This window comes from Pongo abelii, chromosome 11, assembly GCF_028885655.2.
Source record: "Pongo abelii isolate AG06213 chromosome 11, NHGRI_mPonAbe1-v2.0_pri, whole genome shotgun sequence".
Taxonomy (NCBI): Eukaryota; Metazoa; Chordata; class Mammalia; order Primates; family Hominidae; genus Pongo; species Pongo abelii.
In genome coordinates this window covers 26,677,049-26,697,165 of record NC_071996.2, presented here as the reverse complement: position 1 = coordinate 26,697,165, position 20,117 = coordinate 26,677,049, and the positions used below count along the sequence as shown (strand labels likewise).

General features: G+C 40.0%; 1 protein-coding gene across 25 annotated transcripts in view; it reads right to left on the bottom strand.

Moving 5' to 3' along the window:
* The window catches only part of CLASP1 (cytoplasmic linker associated protein 1), a 310,798-nt gene that overhangs the window by 98,630 nt on the left and 192,051 nt on the right, over nucleotides 1-20,117 (bottom strand). For 12 of the 25 annotated variants that reach the window (XM_054549196.2, XM_054549199.2, XM_054549207.2 and 9 more), the window contains exons 15-19: nucleotides 17,860-17,919; nucleotides 16,987-17,064; nucleotides 15,006-15,173; nucleotides 14,328-14,377; nucleotides 13,397-13,567 (exon numbers count right to left, since the gene is read on the bottom strand). In XM_054549196.2, the coding sequence (XP_054405171.2) occupies nucleotides 13,397-13,567; nucleotides 14,328-14,377; nucleotides 15,006-15,173; nucleotides 16,987-17,064; nucleotides 17,860-17,919 (527 nt within the window). Of the gene's footprint in view, nucleotides 1-11,009; nucleotides 11,034-11,519; nucleotides 11,568-13,396; nucleotides 13,568-14,327; nucleotides 14,378-15,005; nucleotides 15,174-16,986; nucleotides 17,065-17,859; nucleotides 17,920-20,117 lie in introns of all 25 variants that reach the window. The other 13 variants (XM_063712719.1, XM_063712722.1, XM_063712720.1 and 10 more) reach the window with 2 other exon arrangements.

The following is a 20,117-nucleotide window of genomic DNA, read 5'->3' as shown; positions in this document are numbered from 1 at the left end:
CAATTTCATCCGTGTCCCTACAAAGGACATGAACTCATCATTTTTTATGGCTGCAAAGTATTCCATGGTGTATATGTGCCACATTTTCTTAATCCAGTCTATCATTGTTGGACATTTGGGTTGGTTCCAAGTCTTTGCTATTGTGAACAGTGCCGCAATAAACATACGTGTGCATGTGTCTTTATAGCAGCATGCTTTATAGTCCTTTGGGTATATACCCAGTAATGGGATGGCTGGGTCAAATGGTATTTCTAGTTCTAGATCCCTGAGGAATCGCCACACTGATTTCCACAATGGTTGAACTAGTTTACAGTCCCGCCAACAGTGTAAAAGTGTTCCTATTTCTCCACATCCTCTCCAGCACCTGTTGTTTTCTGACTTTTTAATAATTGCCATTCTAACTGGTGTGAGATGGTATCTCATTGTGGTTTTGATTTGCATTTCTCTAATGGCCGGTGATGGTGAGCATTTTTTCATGTTTTTTTGGCTGCATAAATGTCTTCTTTTGAGAAGTGTCTGCTCATGTCCTTCACCCACTTGTGGATGGGGTTGTTTGTTTTTTTCTTATAAATTTGTTGGAGTTCATTGTAGATTCTGGATATCAGCCCTTTGTCAGATGAGTAGGTTGCGAAAATTTTCTCCCATTTTGTAGGTTGCCTGTTCACTCTGATGGTAGTTTCTCTTGCTGTGCAGAAGCTCTTGAGTTTAATTAGATCCCATTTGTCAATTTTGGCTTTTGTTGCCATTGCTTTTGGTGTTTTAGACATGAAGTCCTTGCCCATGCCTATGTCCTGAATGGTAATGCCTAGGTTTTCTTCTAGGGTTTTTATGGTTTTAGGTCTAACGTTTAAGTCTTTAATCCATCTTGAATTGATTTTTGTATAAGGTGTAAGGAAGGGATCCAGTTTCAGCTTTCTACATATGGCTAGCCAGTTTTCCCAGCACCATTTATGAAATAGGGAATCCTTTCCCCATTGCTTGTTTTTCTCAGGTTTGTCAAAGATCAGATAGTTGTAGATATGCGGCGTTATTTCTGAGGGCTCTGTTCTGTTCCATTGATCTATGTCTCTGTTTTGGTACTAGTACCATGCTGTTTTGGTTACTGTAGCCTTGTAGTATAGTTTAAAGTCAGGTAGCGTGATGCCTCCAGCTTTGTTCTTTTGGCTTAGGATTGACTTGGCAATGTGGGCTCTTTTTTGTTTCCATATGAACTTTAAAGTAGTTTTTTCCAATTCTGTGAAGAAAGTCATTGGTAGCTTGATGGGGATGGCATTGAATCTATAAATTACCTTGGGCAGTATGGCCATTTTCACGATATTGATTCTTCCTACCCATGAGCATGGAATGTTCTTCCATTTCTTTGTATCCTCTTTTATTTCATTGAGCAGTGGTTTGTAGTTCTCCTTGAAGAGGTCCTTCACATCCCTTGTAAGTTGGATTCCTAGGTATTTTATTCTCTTTGAAGCAATTGTGAATGGGAGCTCACTCATGATTTGGCTCTCTGTTTGTCTGTTATTGGTGTATAAGAATGCCTGTGATTTTTGTACACTGATTTTGTATCCTGAGACTTTGCTGAAGTTGCTTATCAGCTTAAGGAGATTCTGGGCTGAGACAATGGGGTTTTCTAGATATACAATCAAGTCATCTACAAACAGACAATTTGACTTCCTCTTTTCCTAACTGAATACCCTTTATTTCCTTCTCCTGCCTAATTGCCCTGGCCAGAACTTCCAACACTATGCTGAACAGGAGTGGTGAGAGAGGGCATCCCTGTCTTGTGCCAGTTTTCAAAGGGAATACTTCCAGTTTTTGCCCATTCAGTATGATATTGGCTGTGGGTTTGTCATAGATAGCTCTTATTATTTTGAGATACGTCCCATCAATACCTAAGTTATTGAGAATTTTTAGCATGAAGGGTTGTTGAATTTTTGGCAAAGGCCTTTTCTGCATCTATTGAGATAATCATGTGGTTTTTTTGTCTTTGGTTCTGTTTATATGCTGGACTACATCTATTGATTTGCGTATATTGAACCAGCCTTGCATCCCAGGGATGAAGCCCACTTGATCATGGTGGATAAGCTTTTTGATGTGCTGCTGGATTCGGTTTGCCAGTATTTTATTGAGGATTTTTGCATCAATGTTCATCAAGGATATTAGTCTAAAATTCTCTTTTCTGGTTGTGTCTCTGCCAGGCTTTGGTATCAGGATGATGCTGGCCTCATAAAATGAGTTAGGGAGGATTCCCTCTTTTTCTATTGATTGGAATAGTTTAAGAAGGAATGGTACCACTTCCTCCTTGTACCTCTGGTGGAATTCGGCTGTGAATCCATCTGGTCCTGGACTCTTTTTGGTTGGTAAGCTATTGATTATTGCCGCAATTTCAGCTCCTGTTATTGGTCTATTCAGAGATTCAATTTCTTCCTGGTTTAGTCTTGGGAGGGTGTATGTGTCGAGGAATTTATCCATTTCTTCTAGATTTTCTAGTTTATTTGTGCAGAGGTGTTTGTAGTATTCTCTGATGGTAGTTTGTATTTCCGTGGGATCGGTGGTGATATCCCCTTTATCATTTTTTATTGCGTCTATTTGATTCTTCTCTCTTTTCTTCCTTATTAGTCTTGCTAGCGGTCTATCAATTTTGTTGATCCTTTCAAAAAACCAGCTCCTGGATTCATTAATTTTTCGAAGGGTTTTTTGTGTCTCTATTTCCTTCAGTTCTGCTCTGATTTTAGTTATTTCTTGCCTTCTGCTAGCTTTTGAATGTGTTTGCTCTTGCTTTTCTAGTTCTTTTAATTGTGATGTTAGGGTGTCAATTTTGGATCTTTCCTGCTTTCTCTTGTGGGCATTTAGTGCTATAAATTTCCCTCTACACACTGCTTTGAATGTGTGCCAGCGATTCTGGTATGTTGTGTCTTTGTTCTCGTTGATTTCAAAGAATATCTTTATTTCTGCCTTCATTTTGTTATGAACCCAGTAGTCATTCAGGAGCAGGTTGTTCAGTTTCCATGTAGTTTAGCGGTTTTGAGTGAGTTTCTTACTCCTGAGTTCTAGTTTGATTGCACTGTGGTCTGAGAGACAGTTTGTTATAATTTCTGTTCTTTTACATTTGCTGAGGAGAGCTTTACTTCCAACTATGTAGTCAATTTTGGAATAGGTGTGGTGTGGTGCTGAAAAAAATGTATATTCTGTTGATTTGGGGTGGAGAGTTCTGTAGATGTCTATTAGGTCCGCTTGGTGCAGAGCTGAGTTCAATTCCTGGGTATCCTTGTTAACTTTCTGTCTCATTGATCTGTCTAATGTTGACAGTGGGGTGTTAAAGTCTCCCATTATTATTGTGTGCGAGTCTAAGTCTCTTTGTAGGTCACTCAGGAGTTGCTTTATGCATCTGGGTGCTCCTGTATTGGGTGCATATATATTTAGGATAGTTAGCTCTTCTTGTTGAATTGATCCCTTTACCATTATGTAATGGCCTTCTTTGTCTCTTTTGATCTTTGTTGGTTTCAAGTCTGTTTTATCAGAGACTAGGATTGCAACCCCTGCCTTTTTTTGTTTTCCATTTGCTTGGTAGATCTTCCTCTATCCTTTTATTTTGAGCCTATGTGTGTCTCTGCACATGAGATGGGTTTCCTGAACACAGCACACTGATGGGTCTTGACTCTTTATCCAATTTGCCAGTCTGTGTCTTTTAATTGGAGCATTTAGTCAATTTACATTTAGTTAATATTGTTATGTGTGAATTTGATCCAAGACAGAATTTTACTCTGTCACCCAGGTTGGAGTACAGTGGCGTGATCTCAGCTTACTGCAACCTCTGCCTCCCAGGTTTAAGTGATTCTCATGCCTCAGTTTCCTGAGTAGCTGGGATTACAGGCATGTACCACCACACCTGGCTAGTTTTTGTATTTTTAGTGGAGACAAGGTTTTGCCATGTTGGCCAGGCTGGTCTCAAACTCCTGTCCTCAAGTGATCGGCCCACCTCGGCTTCCCAAAGCATTGGGATTAAGGCGTGAGCCACCGTACCCGGCCTTACTATGGTATGTTTAACTGCAGAGTGAGACAGAGACAGTCTCACTCTGTCGCCCAGGCTGGAGTGCAGTGGTGTGATCTCGGTTCACTGCAATTTCCACCTCCTGGGTTCAAGCAATTCTCACACCTCAGCCTCCCAAGTAGCTGGGACTACAGGTGCGAGCCACCATGCTCAGCTAATTTTGGTATTATAAGTAGAGACAGGGTTTCACCATGTTGGCCAGGCTGGTCTCAAACTCCTGGCCTTCAGTGATCCACCCACCTCAGCCTCCCAAAGTGCTGGGATTACAGGCATGAGCCACTGTGTCCGGCTTTAGTGTCTTTCATCAATTATGAAAAATTCCCAACCATCATCTCTTCAAATATTGTCTCTGCCCCATTTTCCCTCTTCTTCTTAAACTCCCATTAGACATGTTAAATTTCTTTACTATCTTGCACGTAACTTAACAACTCTGTCATATTTTCTAACTCTGTACTATGGTCTGGATAAGTTCTTCCTAGCTTTCTTAATTCATGAGTTCTCTCTTCAGTTACACTGATTCTACTGCTCAATGTACCCATGCAGTTTTTTATTTTTATTTTTTTCAGACAGGGTCTTGCTCTGTTGTCCTGACTGGAGTACAGCGGTTATGATCACAACTCACTGCAGCCTCAACCTTCTGTGCTCAAGTGATCCCCCTGCCCCAGCCTCACAAGTATCTGGGGCTACAGGTGTGCACCACCATGCCTGGCTAACCGTAAAAAAAAATTTTGGTACAGATGGGGTCTCACTATATTGCCCAGGCTTAACTCCTGGGCTCAAGCAATCCTCCTGCCTCGGCCTCCAAAATTCCTAAGATTACAGGTGTGATCCACCGTGCCCGACCAGATTTGATTTTAATAATGTATTACATTTTCATTTCTAGAAGTTCCATTTGTTCTTTTTCAAAATCTGCTTGGTCATTCTTGCAAGCCTCTTACTCCCTTTCTAAAATTTCTAAAATTTCACTTTATTTCTTTAACTGTTAAGACAATGAAACAATCACTTTTCTTGGAAATTTATGGGAATTCTTTAAGATCTAGATTAAAGCTGAATTATTCCAAAGAAGATCTCTGATTTTGTTTGTGTCCTGTGGACACAAGTAATCCACAGCCAACTTAAAATGATTTATCTATTTGGGTTTTTCAGACTAGAAACGTAATGTAAATTCTGACCAGAATCCTGCATCAAGATTTTGATTGCACATTCTCAGGGGAGATTACTTTCCCCCTCTAACCAGTACCAGAGTTAAGATGGGCAAATTTCTCTGTTGTTCTTTTCAGTTTAGTAAAGTTAACTTTTTGTTCACTAATGATGATGCAGGTCTTAAGTGGGCTTGGGCTTTCTGTCCTTTATGTCCTGCACAATCACATCAAATGCCCAAGGACCCCAGGGTTTAGCCAAAAGCCTCAGGGTGACGGCCAGCATTGACCCTGACATACCAGGGCTCCTGCCATGCTTAGGTTTGAAGCTGTGTGGATTCACTGCTTTTACTCTAGAACAGTAATATATTCTCAACTGTGAGGATTATGCTGGCTACTAAGTTGTATATATCCTTAAAAAATGCGAGTTTCTTATTTTTTTTAAACACTTTAGTTATTTTACATTTTGTAACAGATCCTTAAGTCCTTAAGGGTACATTCTGTTTTTATTCTTTTTCTTTGCTGCCTCTCACTCATAATGGATGTAACACAGAGTATGAACTCTTATTTCACTGATTTCCATCTGCATGAACCCCGAGGAATGAGATTTGAGAGTAGCTTCCTCTACAGAAGTTTAATGTTTGTTCCTGGCAGGCACCCTTGGGGGCTATAAACACAAACTACTTTAATTCATTAGCTTGGAGTCTTCCAAACACCACAGGTGAAGTAAATTTAAAACCACAACTTGTGTGAGTAGAGAGCTTAGTTACAAATTATGAGAAAAGATTAGGGTTTTTTTTCCCTCTCTGTCTAAGGCAAAGTCAAGACAGACATTATATCAACTTGAAGATAAAGAGGATTTTTTGTGTTGTTTTGTTTTTCTCACCTGTCCACCTTGTCATGGATATAAAGCCCCCTTGTCAATGCTGGCTTAATGCCAACTCTCAATCTTCACCTTGGGTCAGCTCAAGGTCTTGTGATCTGTGTGTCTTGCTATTCACATCAATAACTAAGCCCTCGGGGACAGCCTTAAAAATCAGTTCAAGCTTGTCATTACAGTCTGTGATCCTCTTGGTTTTGAACATTTCCTTACTTTTTTGGGAACACAGCTATGCAGCTTAAAGGGCCTCTGTTGTGTTAAACTCATATATTTATTTTATAGGAAAAGGTGTCTTTTGTTTCATTTTGTTTTGTTTTCAGTTTATTGATTTGGCAATATTACTATGAGTACCTGTGCATGTTTTTAAAAGATGATATAAAATGCTCTGTGGTAATTAGGGGAAAAAAGTTTCAATAAATCCAACAAGCAGGCTGGGCGCAGTGGCTCACGCCTGTAATCCCAGCACTTTGGGAGGCCAAGGCAGGAGGGTCACTTGAGTCCAGGAGTTCGAGACCATCCTGGGCAACATGGCAAAACCCTATCTCTACAAAAAAAAAAATACAAAAAATTAGCAGGGCATGGTGTTGCACACCTGTAGTCCCAGTTACTCGGAAGGCTGAGGTGGATCACTTGAGCCTGGCAAGTCAAGGCTGCAGTGAGCCATGATCATGCCATTGTACTCTAACCTAGGTGACAGAGTAAGACCCTACCTCAAAATACAAATAAATAAATAAAAATAAAGCAACAAGCAGTAAAAATATACTTCAGTTCTGTATTATAATCTATTAAGTGACAGAGACAAGTAGATAGATGTAAGAGAGAAAAAAAAGTCGGCACAAGTAACAGAAAAAAAAAAAGAGGTAAAGAACTGTACAACAAAAAGAATTTTGAAGGGAAGGATGAACAAGTTACGCATCAACAAACAAACCTAACCAGAGCAAAACCAGACCCAGAGGAAAACAAAGACTTGTGAGAGGAGCCCAAAGCCTTCAACTTTCATGGAATAAAGAAAGATCATTCATCTCATGACTTTTTAATACTGTTCCTAAGGATTCTTTTTCACTCACATTGCCATTTCTTCTAGAAAAGACTCCAAACCAGGAGAAATTCACCCTGTGTACCAAGTGTAGTTTGTAGGCCTGGTTTTCCTAGCTTCTTGTTAGGCAAATGAAAAACCACTAGATAGCCTTATGTCACTAGGGTTTTTCTGTTCCCTACGTGTTTCAAATTTTCTAGCAAATTCCCAAATTACAGATTATAAAATTAAAAGGTCTTCAAAGTAAGTCTCCGTTCTCATCACGCTGGGACGTTTTGGCATACATATCTGCTGTACATTTCACTGCTTAGGGGCATAATTAAACCAGCCTTTACTCATACACTGACATCTTTCATAGAACCAAAATGGAAGAACTTGATCATTTCTACATTTCGCTACCTACAACTATTCTCCCCAAAAGAATAATTTCCTGCCAGGCATGGTGGCTTACGCTTGTAATCCCAGCACTTTGGGAGGCTGAGGCAGGAGGATGACTTGAGCCCAGGAGTTTAAGACCAGACTAGGCAACATAGGGAGACCTCATCTCTACAAAAAAATTAAAAAATTAGCCAGGCAGGTGTGGTGGTGCACGCCTGTAGTCCCAGCTACTCTGACGGACAGGGTGGGGAGCTGAGGCAGGAGGATCACTTGAGCCTGGCAGGTCAAGGTTGCACTGAACTGTGATAGCACCACTGCACACCAGAGCCTGGGTAACAAATAAGACTCTGCCTTTAAAAAAAAAAAAATCCTTCATATTTTAAAAATTTAAAAGAAGCTTAACACCATTTTACTTCTATATATAGACATGCATACTTTTTCCATCGTGTAAAAAGACCAATTACCTAAAATTCACAGTTCTTGGATAATTTTTTACATTTTATTTCCCAGTAAAATTGTACTAAAATCTAAGTTCTTTTTCCTGAAGAGAAGACAAGGCTATATAGTTTTTATTGTGTAATCTTAATTAAAATCACTGAAAGTTAAGTTGATATGGCTTTTGACTACATCTTAATAAACATGATTATTCCCCAAAACAAACAATGGTTGTCAGCCCCACAGGCCATTCAAAGCACTGTAACTTTTCATTTAAAGTTACTTATTTTGGGAAAAATATGAATGCTTTTCCTAAGCATACTAGCTTTTTAAAAAAAAGCATGAGAATGCATTCATTTACCATATGACATCTCATCATAAACTTCCTCATGTGCAACATAAAAGACATAATGTTTTCCTCATCAAAATCTCCAAAAATTACTGAACATAACATACTGAAGATAATAACCTAGAAATAAACTTTCATCCAAAAGTTGAGTTTTTCGTTCTTTACAAAAAGTATTTTTCTAATTAGCCACAAATGTTAGGATTCCTTGATGTGGACAATGAATAACTCCTAAGGAATATATATTTTTCTCAATTACTATAGTAATAAAATTGCCAGTAAACTCAAACGTACTCCCTAAATTTCTTTTTTTTTTTTTTGAGACGGAGTCTCGCTCTGTTGCCCAGGCTGGAGTGCAATGATGGTGTAATCTCCACTCACTGCAACCTCCGCCTCCTGGATTCAAGCAATTCTCCTGTTTCAGCCTTTTGAGTAGCTGGGACTAGAGGCGCATGCCACCACATCTGGCTAATTTTTGTATTCTTAGTAGAGACGGGGTTGGTCAGGCTGGTCTCGAACTCCTGACCTCAGGTGATCTACCTGCTTGGCCTCCCAAACTGCTGGGATTACAGGGGTGAGCCACGGCACCCACCCTCTAAATTTTTAATTTAGAGCATACAACTGTTTTAAAATCATCTTGTCTCAGAAGCTAGATTATAAAATATTTAAGAGACTGATTAATAAATTTTTAAAAGGCCCATAATGGTTCCAAAAATGCAGGTGGAAAACTCATATTGAAAAGGCACCAAGTGACATCTCCTGCAGACTTTACCTAGAAAACCACTGTGGCTTTTCTAAACAGAACAGGCTCTCTCAGTCTCACCGCTGAAACCAACAGAACAATGACAACCCAGAAGTGTTCAAACTTACAGGTCTTTCCAGGCTTTGACTAGCCAGTGTTGCCACAGCCTGTGCAGCCCCAGTACACAAACACTGACACTCCCTATGCTTCTTCAGCAACGGTCTCTATCGTCAAGAGTCTGAGCTCTCTATAAAAACAATTTCTCCCAGAAGAAGAAAAACCAGAGAGTTAGTCTCCTGGACAATAACTGAGAGGGCAATTCTGACCTCACTCAGGACTGTGGAACTGATGAAAAAAAAAAAAAGTTAAAAAGTCCTAGGGCTGGATGGAATAACAGGCTGATTTCAATTCTGTTATACAGGCATAGAAATCAGGGCATTCTGGAAAAACATATAATTTCCCATATAATGTCTTTGCTTTCCATTTCATCTACATTATTCTCTTCCACTCTCCTCCTTCCCTCCCAGCAAGGCTGAGAAAACACTCAGGATTGTTTCTTTGGGCAGGAGAAACATAAAATTACCCATATTAGCTTAAGAAATGAAGAAAATTATCAACCAGCTTCCCAATCACACCAGCCTCTGCCTTCTGCTGTCAGACATGACGTCCTCATCAGGACAGAGGTTTCTTGCCCTTATTTTAATTCTGGAATTTTTTTGTTTTACAAACTTGTCCGACCCTAAGAACCACCAATGAGGCTTATTAGAAATTCATACTCTCTGGCTCCTTCCAAACTTAATCAGCATCCTCAGGGTGAAGGACCTAAGAGTATTTTTTTAGTAAGTATCCAAGTAATTCTCACGATGTGATAAATTTAAGAAACACTGCTCTTGGGATCACGTTCCCCTTTAAAAAAAAAATCCATTCATCTTTCTTTCATGAGTCCCTTAGAAAGTAACATATGGATTAAAAGAACTGAGCTGCACACATCAAGCTAAACCCAGCCAACTTTGCATGCTAGCCCTTTAGAGTGACTAAATAATATATGAAAATGAACTAGCTGTTCCTAATTGTTAAGTAATTATCCTGAAGGTTGGTGGGTCTAAGGCTCTATTTAGGCAGAGAAGGTTCCTCTAAATTTCAATTACTTAAAGCATTATCATGCATTCTATCTAGCAAAGGAATGATATTGTCTTATATGCACTTATCAAAAACCTGCAAAGACTAAAACAACTGTCTAAAATTCAAAAGGTAATACAAAAATAGAAAGAGCTTCTTGAGAATGGCATAAAAAAGAAAATAAAGTGGATCTGGATATGCCGATTTCTTACAGCATTACTATATCCTCGGTGTGTAGCACAGAACACGACATATGGAAGGCATTTAATACACGGTTGATGAGGGGATGAATGAGAGTAAATGAATGAATGGGGCGTGTGTCCGTGAGACAAATAAAAAATAGCATCATATAAGTCAGTAGTACCTTTAGAGGAGAGAAAAATATATTTTTTTATTTCTTTAAATTACCTGTTAGAAAACGTTTACCAGCCTTTAGTCTGAATAACTGACATTGAAATTTACTTTCAAAACAGGAAAGGCAAATCCTGAGAGGCCCACAAAAGCACAAAAGGAAAGAAAAGGAAACAAAAGCTAAGGTAGTGCTTCAGGAGTAATAAAAGCCAAGACAGGCAGTCCATGAGGACAGTAGCACACAGTGTGACATCGACGCTCCTCCCCAGAGTGTGGACTCAGCATTAAAAACCACGCGCAGCATACTTTAGTGCTAAAATTCACAAGAACAAAGACTGAACAAGAAAGGGAAGGAGAACTCAGGTAGAGGTAGGGCAAAAACCCAATGGAGACAGAATGAAAAGAGAGGAGGAGAAACAGCGTGCAACATCTCATGCAGGGACCTTGGTGAGGACAAGTGGGTACTGGGCAACACTTGGTGAGAACAGAGGACCAGAGAAAGTGAGACACACCTCAATCACAGAAACAAACCGCTTACCCTCCGCTTTAGTGGTAGTACCATCTTTAAGCAAATTAAAAAACAAGGGAAGGGATAACAGGGAACAGTTAGTAACATTCAAAAAATTAAAAAGCCGAATGTTATTAGCTACTAAAAAAGCAAAAGTACAATTTAAAACAAAATTAAAAGGGAAACAAGTTAAACAGCAAAGCAGAGTCTGAAGCAAGTAAGTGTGCCTTGTATTGAAATTAGCTTAATATAGCATAATGGTTTTTTTGCCTTTGGAAAATAAAACACAGAAGGGCAACCCAGGGTAGTGCCACAGTTGAAAGAAAGATTGTTTTTTGTTTTAGCCAACTCTCATCCTCTTAAGAGTTCCTTTTTCTTGGAAGAAAGTACCAGCAGAACAGGGCAGAGAGGAGGAACTAGAAGCTAAAATACTAAAGAGTTACCCAAAAGGCAGAGCCAAGTAAGAAGCTCAGAGAAGCTTGCTCTAGCAATGCCTATCCCAACTACACGTCCAGCAGCAAAAGCTGTCAAGCATGGTACCTGAGTCCAGGCCTATGTATTCCATGTCTTCCCTCATGTGTCTGGACTCTAGAAGTTTGGAAAAGGATCATCAGCTTTAATGCTACACTTCTGCAAAGATGTCATGTGTCAACCTAGGTAGCAACTGTAACAAATTCTCACTAGGATTGTGTTATATTTCAATTTTTTGGTGCTTTTGTTTGGGGACAAAATAAGGGAAGTTGAGGTAGAATTCTCAGGAAACAGAGAATTTGAATACCCCAGTCTCATTCTTTGAAGAGGTTAATACTGGACTGAAAACTTATCATCAGTGCTTCTGAAGGGTCAGCTCCATATTATCATACCAAAAGACGTGAGGGCTTTTACTAGCACTGGGGGAAGTCTATACCAGCCATATTCAAACACTCCAAATACAGACAGAAAAACAAAAACACTGAGGCTGATTTTTACTCACTTTTTCCAACAATGAAACAAATACTAATTACAAATACTAAAGGTGGATCTAATATACTAAAGCATAGGTAAGTACTGAGAAACGAAACTAAAATTAACAGAACTAATTCAGCATAGGAGGAAGAGTTGTTACTTCTCCTTTGCTCAATGGTTACATATGGACAACACTCCTACATAATGTTGCAATAGTTAAAACGATTTTAAAAAGAGAGTTCTTAATGAGTTTCTTCTGGATTGTTATGGGTGTATGAGGTATTTCCATAAAAACAAGACTGACTGAGCAAATGTTCCAGAACACATATCTTTCAAATTAATAATGTTCCTATCACAATCACACTTTCTTCCACCTTACAGGACAATAGTTTATAAAGAACCTTTATATAATCTCATTTTGCCTCATATATGAGTTAGGTGGCTATTATTACAAGTAATTTGCAGGTATGGAAAATAGATTTACAGATTCCATGGCCTACTCCAGGTCACAGAGCGAATAAATGGCAGACCCTAAAATCTTCTCTGGGTGCTATTTGTTCACTGTGCTTCCAATGTTCAAAACATTTTGAGAACATTAGTTTTAGAACTGACTCTGGAATTTGTCTGAAAGTTACATGAGTAACTCCACCTCGATATTTCAGGAAGTTTAAATTTTATTCATTTCCTTAAAATCTAAAGTAGAACCAATCCAGCTAAGTTTTTGGCTTTGAATGAATTGGCTCTTACAAAAACAAAACGAAATAAACAATTAGCCTGACACACAGTAAGTGTTAAGCATCTGCTGAAAAATATGAGTAGTTGATCTATCACTATGTCAGATATTAAAAGTTTTGGAAGTAGTTTTTAAAAAACTTTTTTGGGCAATCATCAGAGTAAGGGCATGCTCCTCCCAAGGTGACACATGGAAGGACAACACTCTTCTGCACAGACATGGTTATGCTGATTCATGAGCTCATCACATTCCTTCAGATTTCTCCTGCCATTCCCCACAACCCAATCCGATTATCCCTGCCAGCTCTGGTTATATTCTCAAATTGAGAAACACCTAACGACACTGACTACCTTTGGTGAATCCCTCACTGAACCTGCTGGCTCTGCTCCCACCAGCGTCAGAGGGGGAAAAACTTAGCTTTGACAATATGGGAGGTGGCTGGGCTTGCCGTGGAGGGGGAGGAAGAGTTGAGGAAAGGATGTGCTCAGTGCCACACACCCTCTGAGCATGAGTGTACCATGTACTTACTCAACACTAAAACGGATGATGCACCGAAGAAAGGGACACTCAACAAGGGTGGCTGGCTGATCAGCAGCAAGAGCACAAAGCTACTTAGATTTAAATAGTAGCCCCGCAACAGTGAGACTTGCCTCAATCATGGGTTTGTATTTTGCTAAGAGGTAAGAGTCATCTCTGGCAGAGCAGTGCAGGAGGGAAAGGGTGACAGGGGTGTGGTTACCTAAGGATGCGTATGACCCCGGAGGCAAAGCCGCTGCAGAGCTGAAAGGCGTCGTGCCCGAAGAGGAGGAGACTTTGGATTTGGCACTGGCTGCTGCGTTCACATCAATATCACTTCGAGATCGCTGGAGGGACCCAGTCGTTGACACAGATTTGGTACTAACTGTAGAAGCTTTAAAAGGAGGAGATATGAATAAGGACTACACAGAATTTTGAAAATACACTGCTAAAATTTGATGTTGTTTTGCTTTCCTGAAAACAAATACCAAGTTTTAACAGATGTTGGAGCATAAAAAACTGACAAACAGTTTCTCCTGGTCCCTGAAGAGAGTTCAGGCAATGCCAAAGGAAACTAAAAGTGACCTCAATTGTAATGTATCAATTACATTTGTTTTCTTGTTATCGAAGACTATAAACCCCAAAGACAAGGACCATGTTTCTGCTTACTATGAAGAAGTGAAATAAGGAAAAAATGCTCACATCTAGGGAGTCTCCTCATGAAATGACATAACTGTGCCACGCCCTCTTACCTAGAGCCCTCCTCTTTCTGGAACATGCCACTCTCCCACCACTAACCACCATCACACTGCTGCTGCTGCTCAAAACGCCACCAAGATGTCTTCACTGTCTCATCAAAGGATCAGAGACAGGAGGTACAGTTTGTGGCAATGTCAACATGCAGGGGAGGTGGGGAGAAAAGGTCACAGAGCTTCATTCCTAAGTCACCCCGTCAATGTTGTCCTCAGCAGCAAGTGGCCCTGACAAAGCAAAGCTCTGCTGGAGAGTCAGGGCAGGGCAGAGCAGGCTACATTCAGGCCTAAGAAGGAACTGAGGGCAGGCCGCCGGCCTCCCGCACCTGGGCAGCCTCTCACAGCTGCACGTACAGCCCACCAGAGCCAAGAACAGGCCTTCTCCACGGCTGTCAGTCTCACCTCTAGATGTGGTACTTCCAGTAGGACTTCTTTTGGCAGACAGTGGACGACTAAAAGTAAAGATGTATATTACTTATTACATGTACTTTATCTGAATTAATACAAATACAAACTACAACATGAAATTATTACAATGAAGAATTATTTCAGAGTTTTCAGAATTTTGTGGGCAATGTGAACCACAATGTTATAAACTCCCTGATTCCCAACAAAGCTTTAACAATCTATTTTGGACTGCCTTTCGAACACAGAGAGTGAAATAGTAACTACAGACAGAAATTAGAAACACAGAGCAGAGATGATAATTTATTAAGTTACAGAGTTTGAATGCCCTCCATTTCCAAACTTGTCTCCAGGTTCACACTTACATCCTCTGAGAAGACTCTCGGAAGCACTGGTGTGTACAGTTCACACTACTCCATAATTCACTTACGCTATTCTAAAACTGTATTCTAGGACTGCCATATACATTTAACTGAAAAACAGTATGCTAGAGACCAAAGCAACCTATTTCTTACCACTCCGTGGTGGTATCTTACCTTGCACCAGATCTACCTGAAGTAAGGGGGCGTTTTAACAAGCACACATGTAAAAACATAGCTAGAATTTGTGTTTCCATGTGACAAACTTTTAAATACAAATTCTCACATGAATGATAAGCAAAGATGAATCTCTTACTTTAGACTCTCTTGAGAGCTGGAAGACGAGCGGTCTGACTGAGGCAGAGACACTATGCTGTCTGAGTTCTTCAGGTGGGACTGCAGGGCTTTCTGGTAGGAGGACTCCAAGGTGTGGTATAAGTGCTCTGCTTCTCTGCTGAAGTGACTGTGGAAACCCCAGTAACATCTAGAGGAAACACACAAAATCCTGGTCTAATTCAAGGATCCAAACAGGTCTTTCGCTGAACTCTGGAGTATTCGCTGAACTCTGGAGTACACCACAGAAGATTTTCAAGGACTGGAAGCCTCAGTTTAGCTGCTAATAGTAGCAGGAGGAGAGGGTAAACAAAGGAGACCTGGTACGAATCCTGGCCTCACAATTTTACTGTCTTTTAGACAATGGGCAAATCACTTACCCTCTCTCAACCTCAGCCTCATTTATAACATGGGAATTAAAGAGCCTAACTTGCAAAACTGGGAAATCTTAGGGAAGGTGGAGCTAAACATCTAAGACTATACCTAGAACACAGGACAGGCTCATTAAAATGGCAGCTATTATAAATGCAATTTCACATCTCTTCATACAAAGTATTTAAAATTGCCTTAGGTAACATGTGCAAAAGAAAAATTTTAAAATGTTCAGAGCTACTTGAAATCGGTATCACATTATGATTGAAGACCAAGAAAAAATGGGCCTGGGGTGGGGAGGGTCCAATACAAGGATAAAAACAGCATAAACAGATCATTAACAAATCCATTCCTAATAGTTTTTAGCAACGATTAATTATGTCACTTACTTTGGTAGAAACTAGCCAAGAAAAAATGGGCACAAACACTTCATAGTTATAATAAGCTCAGAAACAAGTGAAATATAATTTAACTGTGAAGGCAGTCAAAGAGCAATAAGTACTAGATCAGGATGTATTAATGCAGCTAAGTAAAACCGTAACGTTGCAGGCTAGTACAATTAGATTTTAGCACGTATCAATTATGAGAGTTGGTCAACTTTAAGAGCAAATTAAAAAAAAATCACAGATGCAACATTGGCAGTAGTTATCAATGCACTGCCCAACAGAGAATGTCTTAATATCAGACTTCTGGTATTTACAGTCACACTGGCAAAAATTATTTCCAAGGCCGGACACAGTGGCTCACACCTGTAATTCCAGCACTTTGGGAGGCCGAGGCGGGTGGATCACGAGGTCAGGAGATCGAGACTATTGTGGCTAACATGGTGAAACCATGTGTCTACTAAAAATACAAAACATTAGCCAGGCGTGAGGGCAGGCGCCTGTAGTCCCAGATACTTGGGAGGCTGAGGTAGAAGAATGGCGAGAACCTGGGAGGTGGAGTTTGCAGTGAGCCAAGATTGCGCCACTGCACTCCAGCCTGGGCAACAAAATGAGACTCCATCTCAAAAAAAAAAAAAAAAAAAATTTCCAAGAAGGTAACGAATACAGAGGCCATGGCCACATAACTGGAGGAAACTCAGTCCTAATGGCAGAAGTACCTCACTTGTGAGACAGAAACAACAAGTTATCACTGTGATAATCCCCGGCATTAGTAGATCCAACTTCCCTTAATATGATTCACACCAAAGAACCAGATGCTTGCAAAGAAGTGACTGCAGGGAAAGAACTCCCTGTGACCAAGATTTTTCATGGTAAATCATTAAAGCAGCTTTGGATTACAGTATGGCTTAATGAATAAAACAATACATTGAGCATGTATACAACTGCCTTCCAGAGCTATGTGATAATTTGTGATGAATGTAAAAACAAGCATTCTTTTGTCTCCCTCAGTCCTGTTTATTTACAAGGTTGAGTGATGTTATTAAAAAGAGAGAAATATTCCAGAATGGCCTTTTGGGAGTTATATTTAAAAGTCACAGTTAACAAATATGTTCAAGTAACCTAACAAGTTTTTAATAAGGCAATCCTATAATTCATGTGAAATATAGAAGTTGTTAATTTAAAAAGTGGTGTACAATAAAAACTTACTTTCTGGCTTCTATTCTTGCTTCGGAATCAGCATCATGTATTCCCTTCTTTATTGTTTCAGCTAATACTGATATGTGTCTAGATATTTAGAAAAGAAAGCAGTAACAATCATAAATGTATGGTTTGATGCAGATGAAACCAGGTGGGAGAAATAACTTCCAAATGGCAACAAGGAGCTGGGAGCCTCTGTGCCAAGGCTGGTCAGTTCCCACATGGCTGGGCGAAGCAGGGTACTCCTACAGTCCTTTAATTTCCAACCCTGCCCCAACACCCTAGCGCCACTCCAACCCACCCACGCCTAAGGACTTTGATAACCATATTCTCTTGTGGGATTTCTTTTAAAAAACACAAGCTGATTTTTTTAAAATCTGCACTTATAGCTCAATCTTTTACGAACCCAAACAACAAAAGCTTGTGTCTTTCACATCAGAACTAGTTTCTATGGAAACCGTGAGATAATCACCTTAATATTAAATAGGCTGTCTACATCAAATACAAAGGGAGAAAAATAAAACTTTCAAATGAGTGAAATTCCTTGAAGGACCTAACACTTGCCTACTAACAGCAACTTTAAACAGTTACCTCATGGGAACTGATGGGAATGTCAAGCAGCAGGGCCAGAGTCAGTAACAGTTTACATTGGCTTTGCAGCTGTCAGAATGCACATGGACATAGTAGTATTTCAACCAATGAAATTCACTAAAAGCGTCTGCGCATATTATGTGGCCAACATCAATAAAACAACAGACGTAGTCATGAAAACAAACGCATATACTCCTCCATTCTTACAGAAAGCCAGCTGGATCACTCACCAAAGCATTCACTCTAAAGACTCAATTCAGAGGGAAAAATGGTTTCAAATCAGATGCTCACCGTTCTAGTGAATGTGTCTGCCATTCTTGTAAAAGCAAATCTAAAAATTCAAAACAGCGCCTAAAAAGTATTAAGAAATACACAACTTATTAATATATATTTTAGTGAAAATGAAACAGCATTTTTCTTAAGTGACCCAATACTATTTTTTATAATTAGTACATTTCTTCTGATTTTTATGATTAGAAAAACAGAACATAAAGAATGAATCAGAACTGATTAAAAACCAAAGCAAATGAAAGTAATTAAGCACCTATTGGTGCCACAGGGACACAGGGACAGGATCCAAGCATTTCTCTTCAATCAGAAGCTTGCACTTCATGGCAACATCACTGAAAGGACTTACCAGTGTCATTCATTTCTATCCTAAGTAATATGTTAACAGAGAATGTACACATGCACAGAAGATCAACAAACATGACAGAATCAGGTCTTTGCATTAATTTCAGAGAATGCTTTGCACAAAAAAAGTTAAAAGTACCTTGAAAAACTAAGTGCTCTCCATATTTTCATGCTAAGGCCCTAAATAGTGCTTAAAATGGATTTTCTCCAATTACTTTGCTTTCCTCCAACCAACCTTTCAGCATCCTTCTTTAAGCCTTTTCACTTTTATGATTCTTCTTGGTCTGATTTATGCACAAAAACAATTTAGATTACATCACCACCTCGGGTTCTACCTCTACAAAATTATCTTTTTCTGCCCGGGCACAGTGGCTCACTCCTATAATCCCAGCACTTTAGGAGGCCAAGGCGGGCTGATCACTTGAGGTCAGGAGTTCAAGACCAGCCTGGCTAACATGGTGAAACCCCATCTCTACTAAAAATACAAAAATTAACCAGGCATGGTGGCGGGCGCCTGTAATCCCAGCTACTCAGGAGGCTGAGGCAGGAGAATCACTTGAACCCGGGAGGCAGAGGTTGCAGTGAGCCAAGATCGTGCCACTGCACTCCAGCCTAGGCGACAGAGCGAGACTCTGTCAAATAAACAAACAAACAAACAAATAAAAATTTCTTTTTCCTAAGTCTAGCATTTCTATTTTTGTATGAATAAATCCTAATAGTCCTAGGAACCCATTCAAGAACACACAAATCAGAAGTAAAATCTTTCTCTAAAGAAATGACCAGACTTTCTTTCCTACGACCTTCCCAATTCACACTTATAATCCACACACAATCACTCAATAAATCAAGGCTGGGAGCAGCGGCTCACGCCTGTAATCCCAGCACTTTGGGAGGGCAAGGCAGGAGGATCACTTGAAGCCAGACGTTTGAGACCAGCCTAGGCAACAAAGCAAGACACTGTCTCTACAAAAAAATTAAAAAAAAAATTAGTTGGGCATGGTGGCATGCACTAATAAAGTCCTAGCTATTTAGGAAGCTGAGGTGGGTGGATTGCTTGGGCCCAGAAGTTTGAGACTGCAATGAACTATGATTGCACCACTGCACTCCAGTTTAGGCAACCAAGTCAGACCCTGTCTCAAAAATAAATAAATAAAAATAATTATTTACTAACCCTTTACCCCACGCTAGATGCTGGAGATCCAATGATAACCAAGACACAGCCCAGAGAACATGAGACAGTTACATTGCCAGAATGCAAGGGGCTCCAGTAGCTCACAGGAGAGCCATGCAGCTTGGTCCTGGGGCTGGCAGTGGTGGGGCCAGAGTGGTAGAGCAAGCCTTTTCAAAGGAAAGGACACCAACTACACACACACATTCCTCACCATCACCCTCCCCATTCCTGCCCCAATCCCCAATCTAAACCATGTTTATTCTACTTTCACCCTTTTGCCTGTGGCATTTCCCAGTCTGGGCTCTTTACTGCACTTATTCCTACTCATCTTTCAAAATGTGGCTCATTTTTAACCCATCTATGAAGCTTCTTGGGAAAACATCAGCAAGCTTTAATCACTGCTGTATCTGAACTCCTAATTCCACAATATATATGTTAATGTCAGAGTGTGTGTAATCCATTTGTTACCAATTGTACGAAGCGAAGCTAAGTACAGGCTGAATATGTAACAGACGGTGCACTGCCTTGCCTACACTGCCCTCTTAAGCTCCCTCTCCCTTTCTGAGGGCAGAGGGCAGAGGGACTGGGCAAGATGGTCCCTATTACTTCTCTCAGCATTAAGACATACAGTTCTGACTGATACCCAGTAGCTAAATACAGAAATAATCTGAGTGTGTGGTTCAGAAATTGGTGAGGGTGGCGGCATTTCTACTGTCACAATGACTGTAAGGTGCTACTCATATTT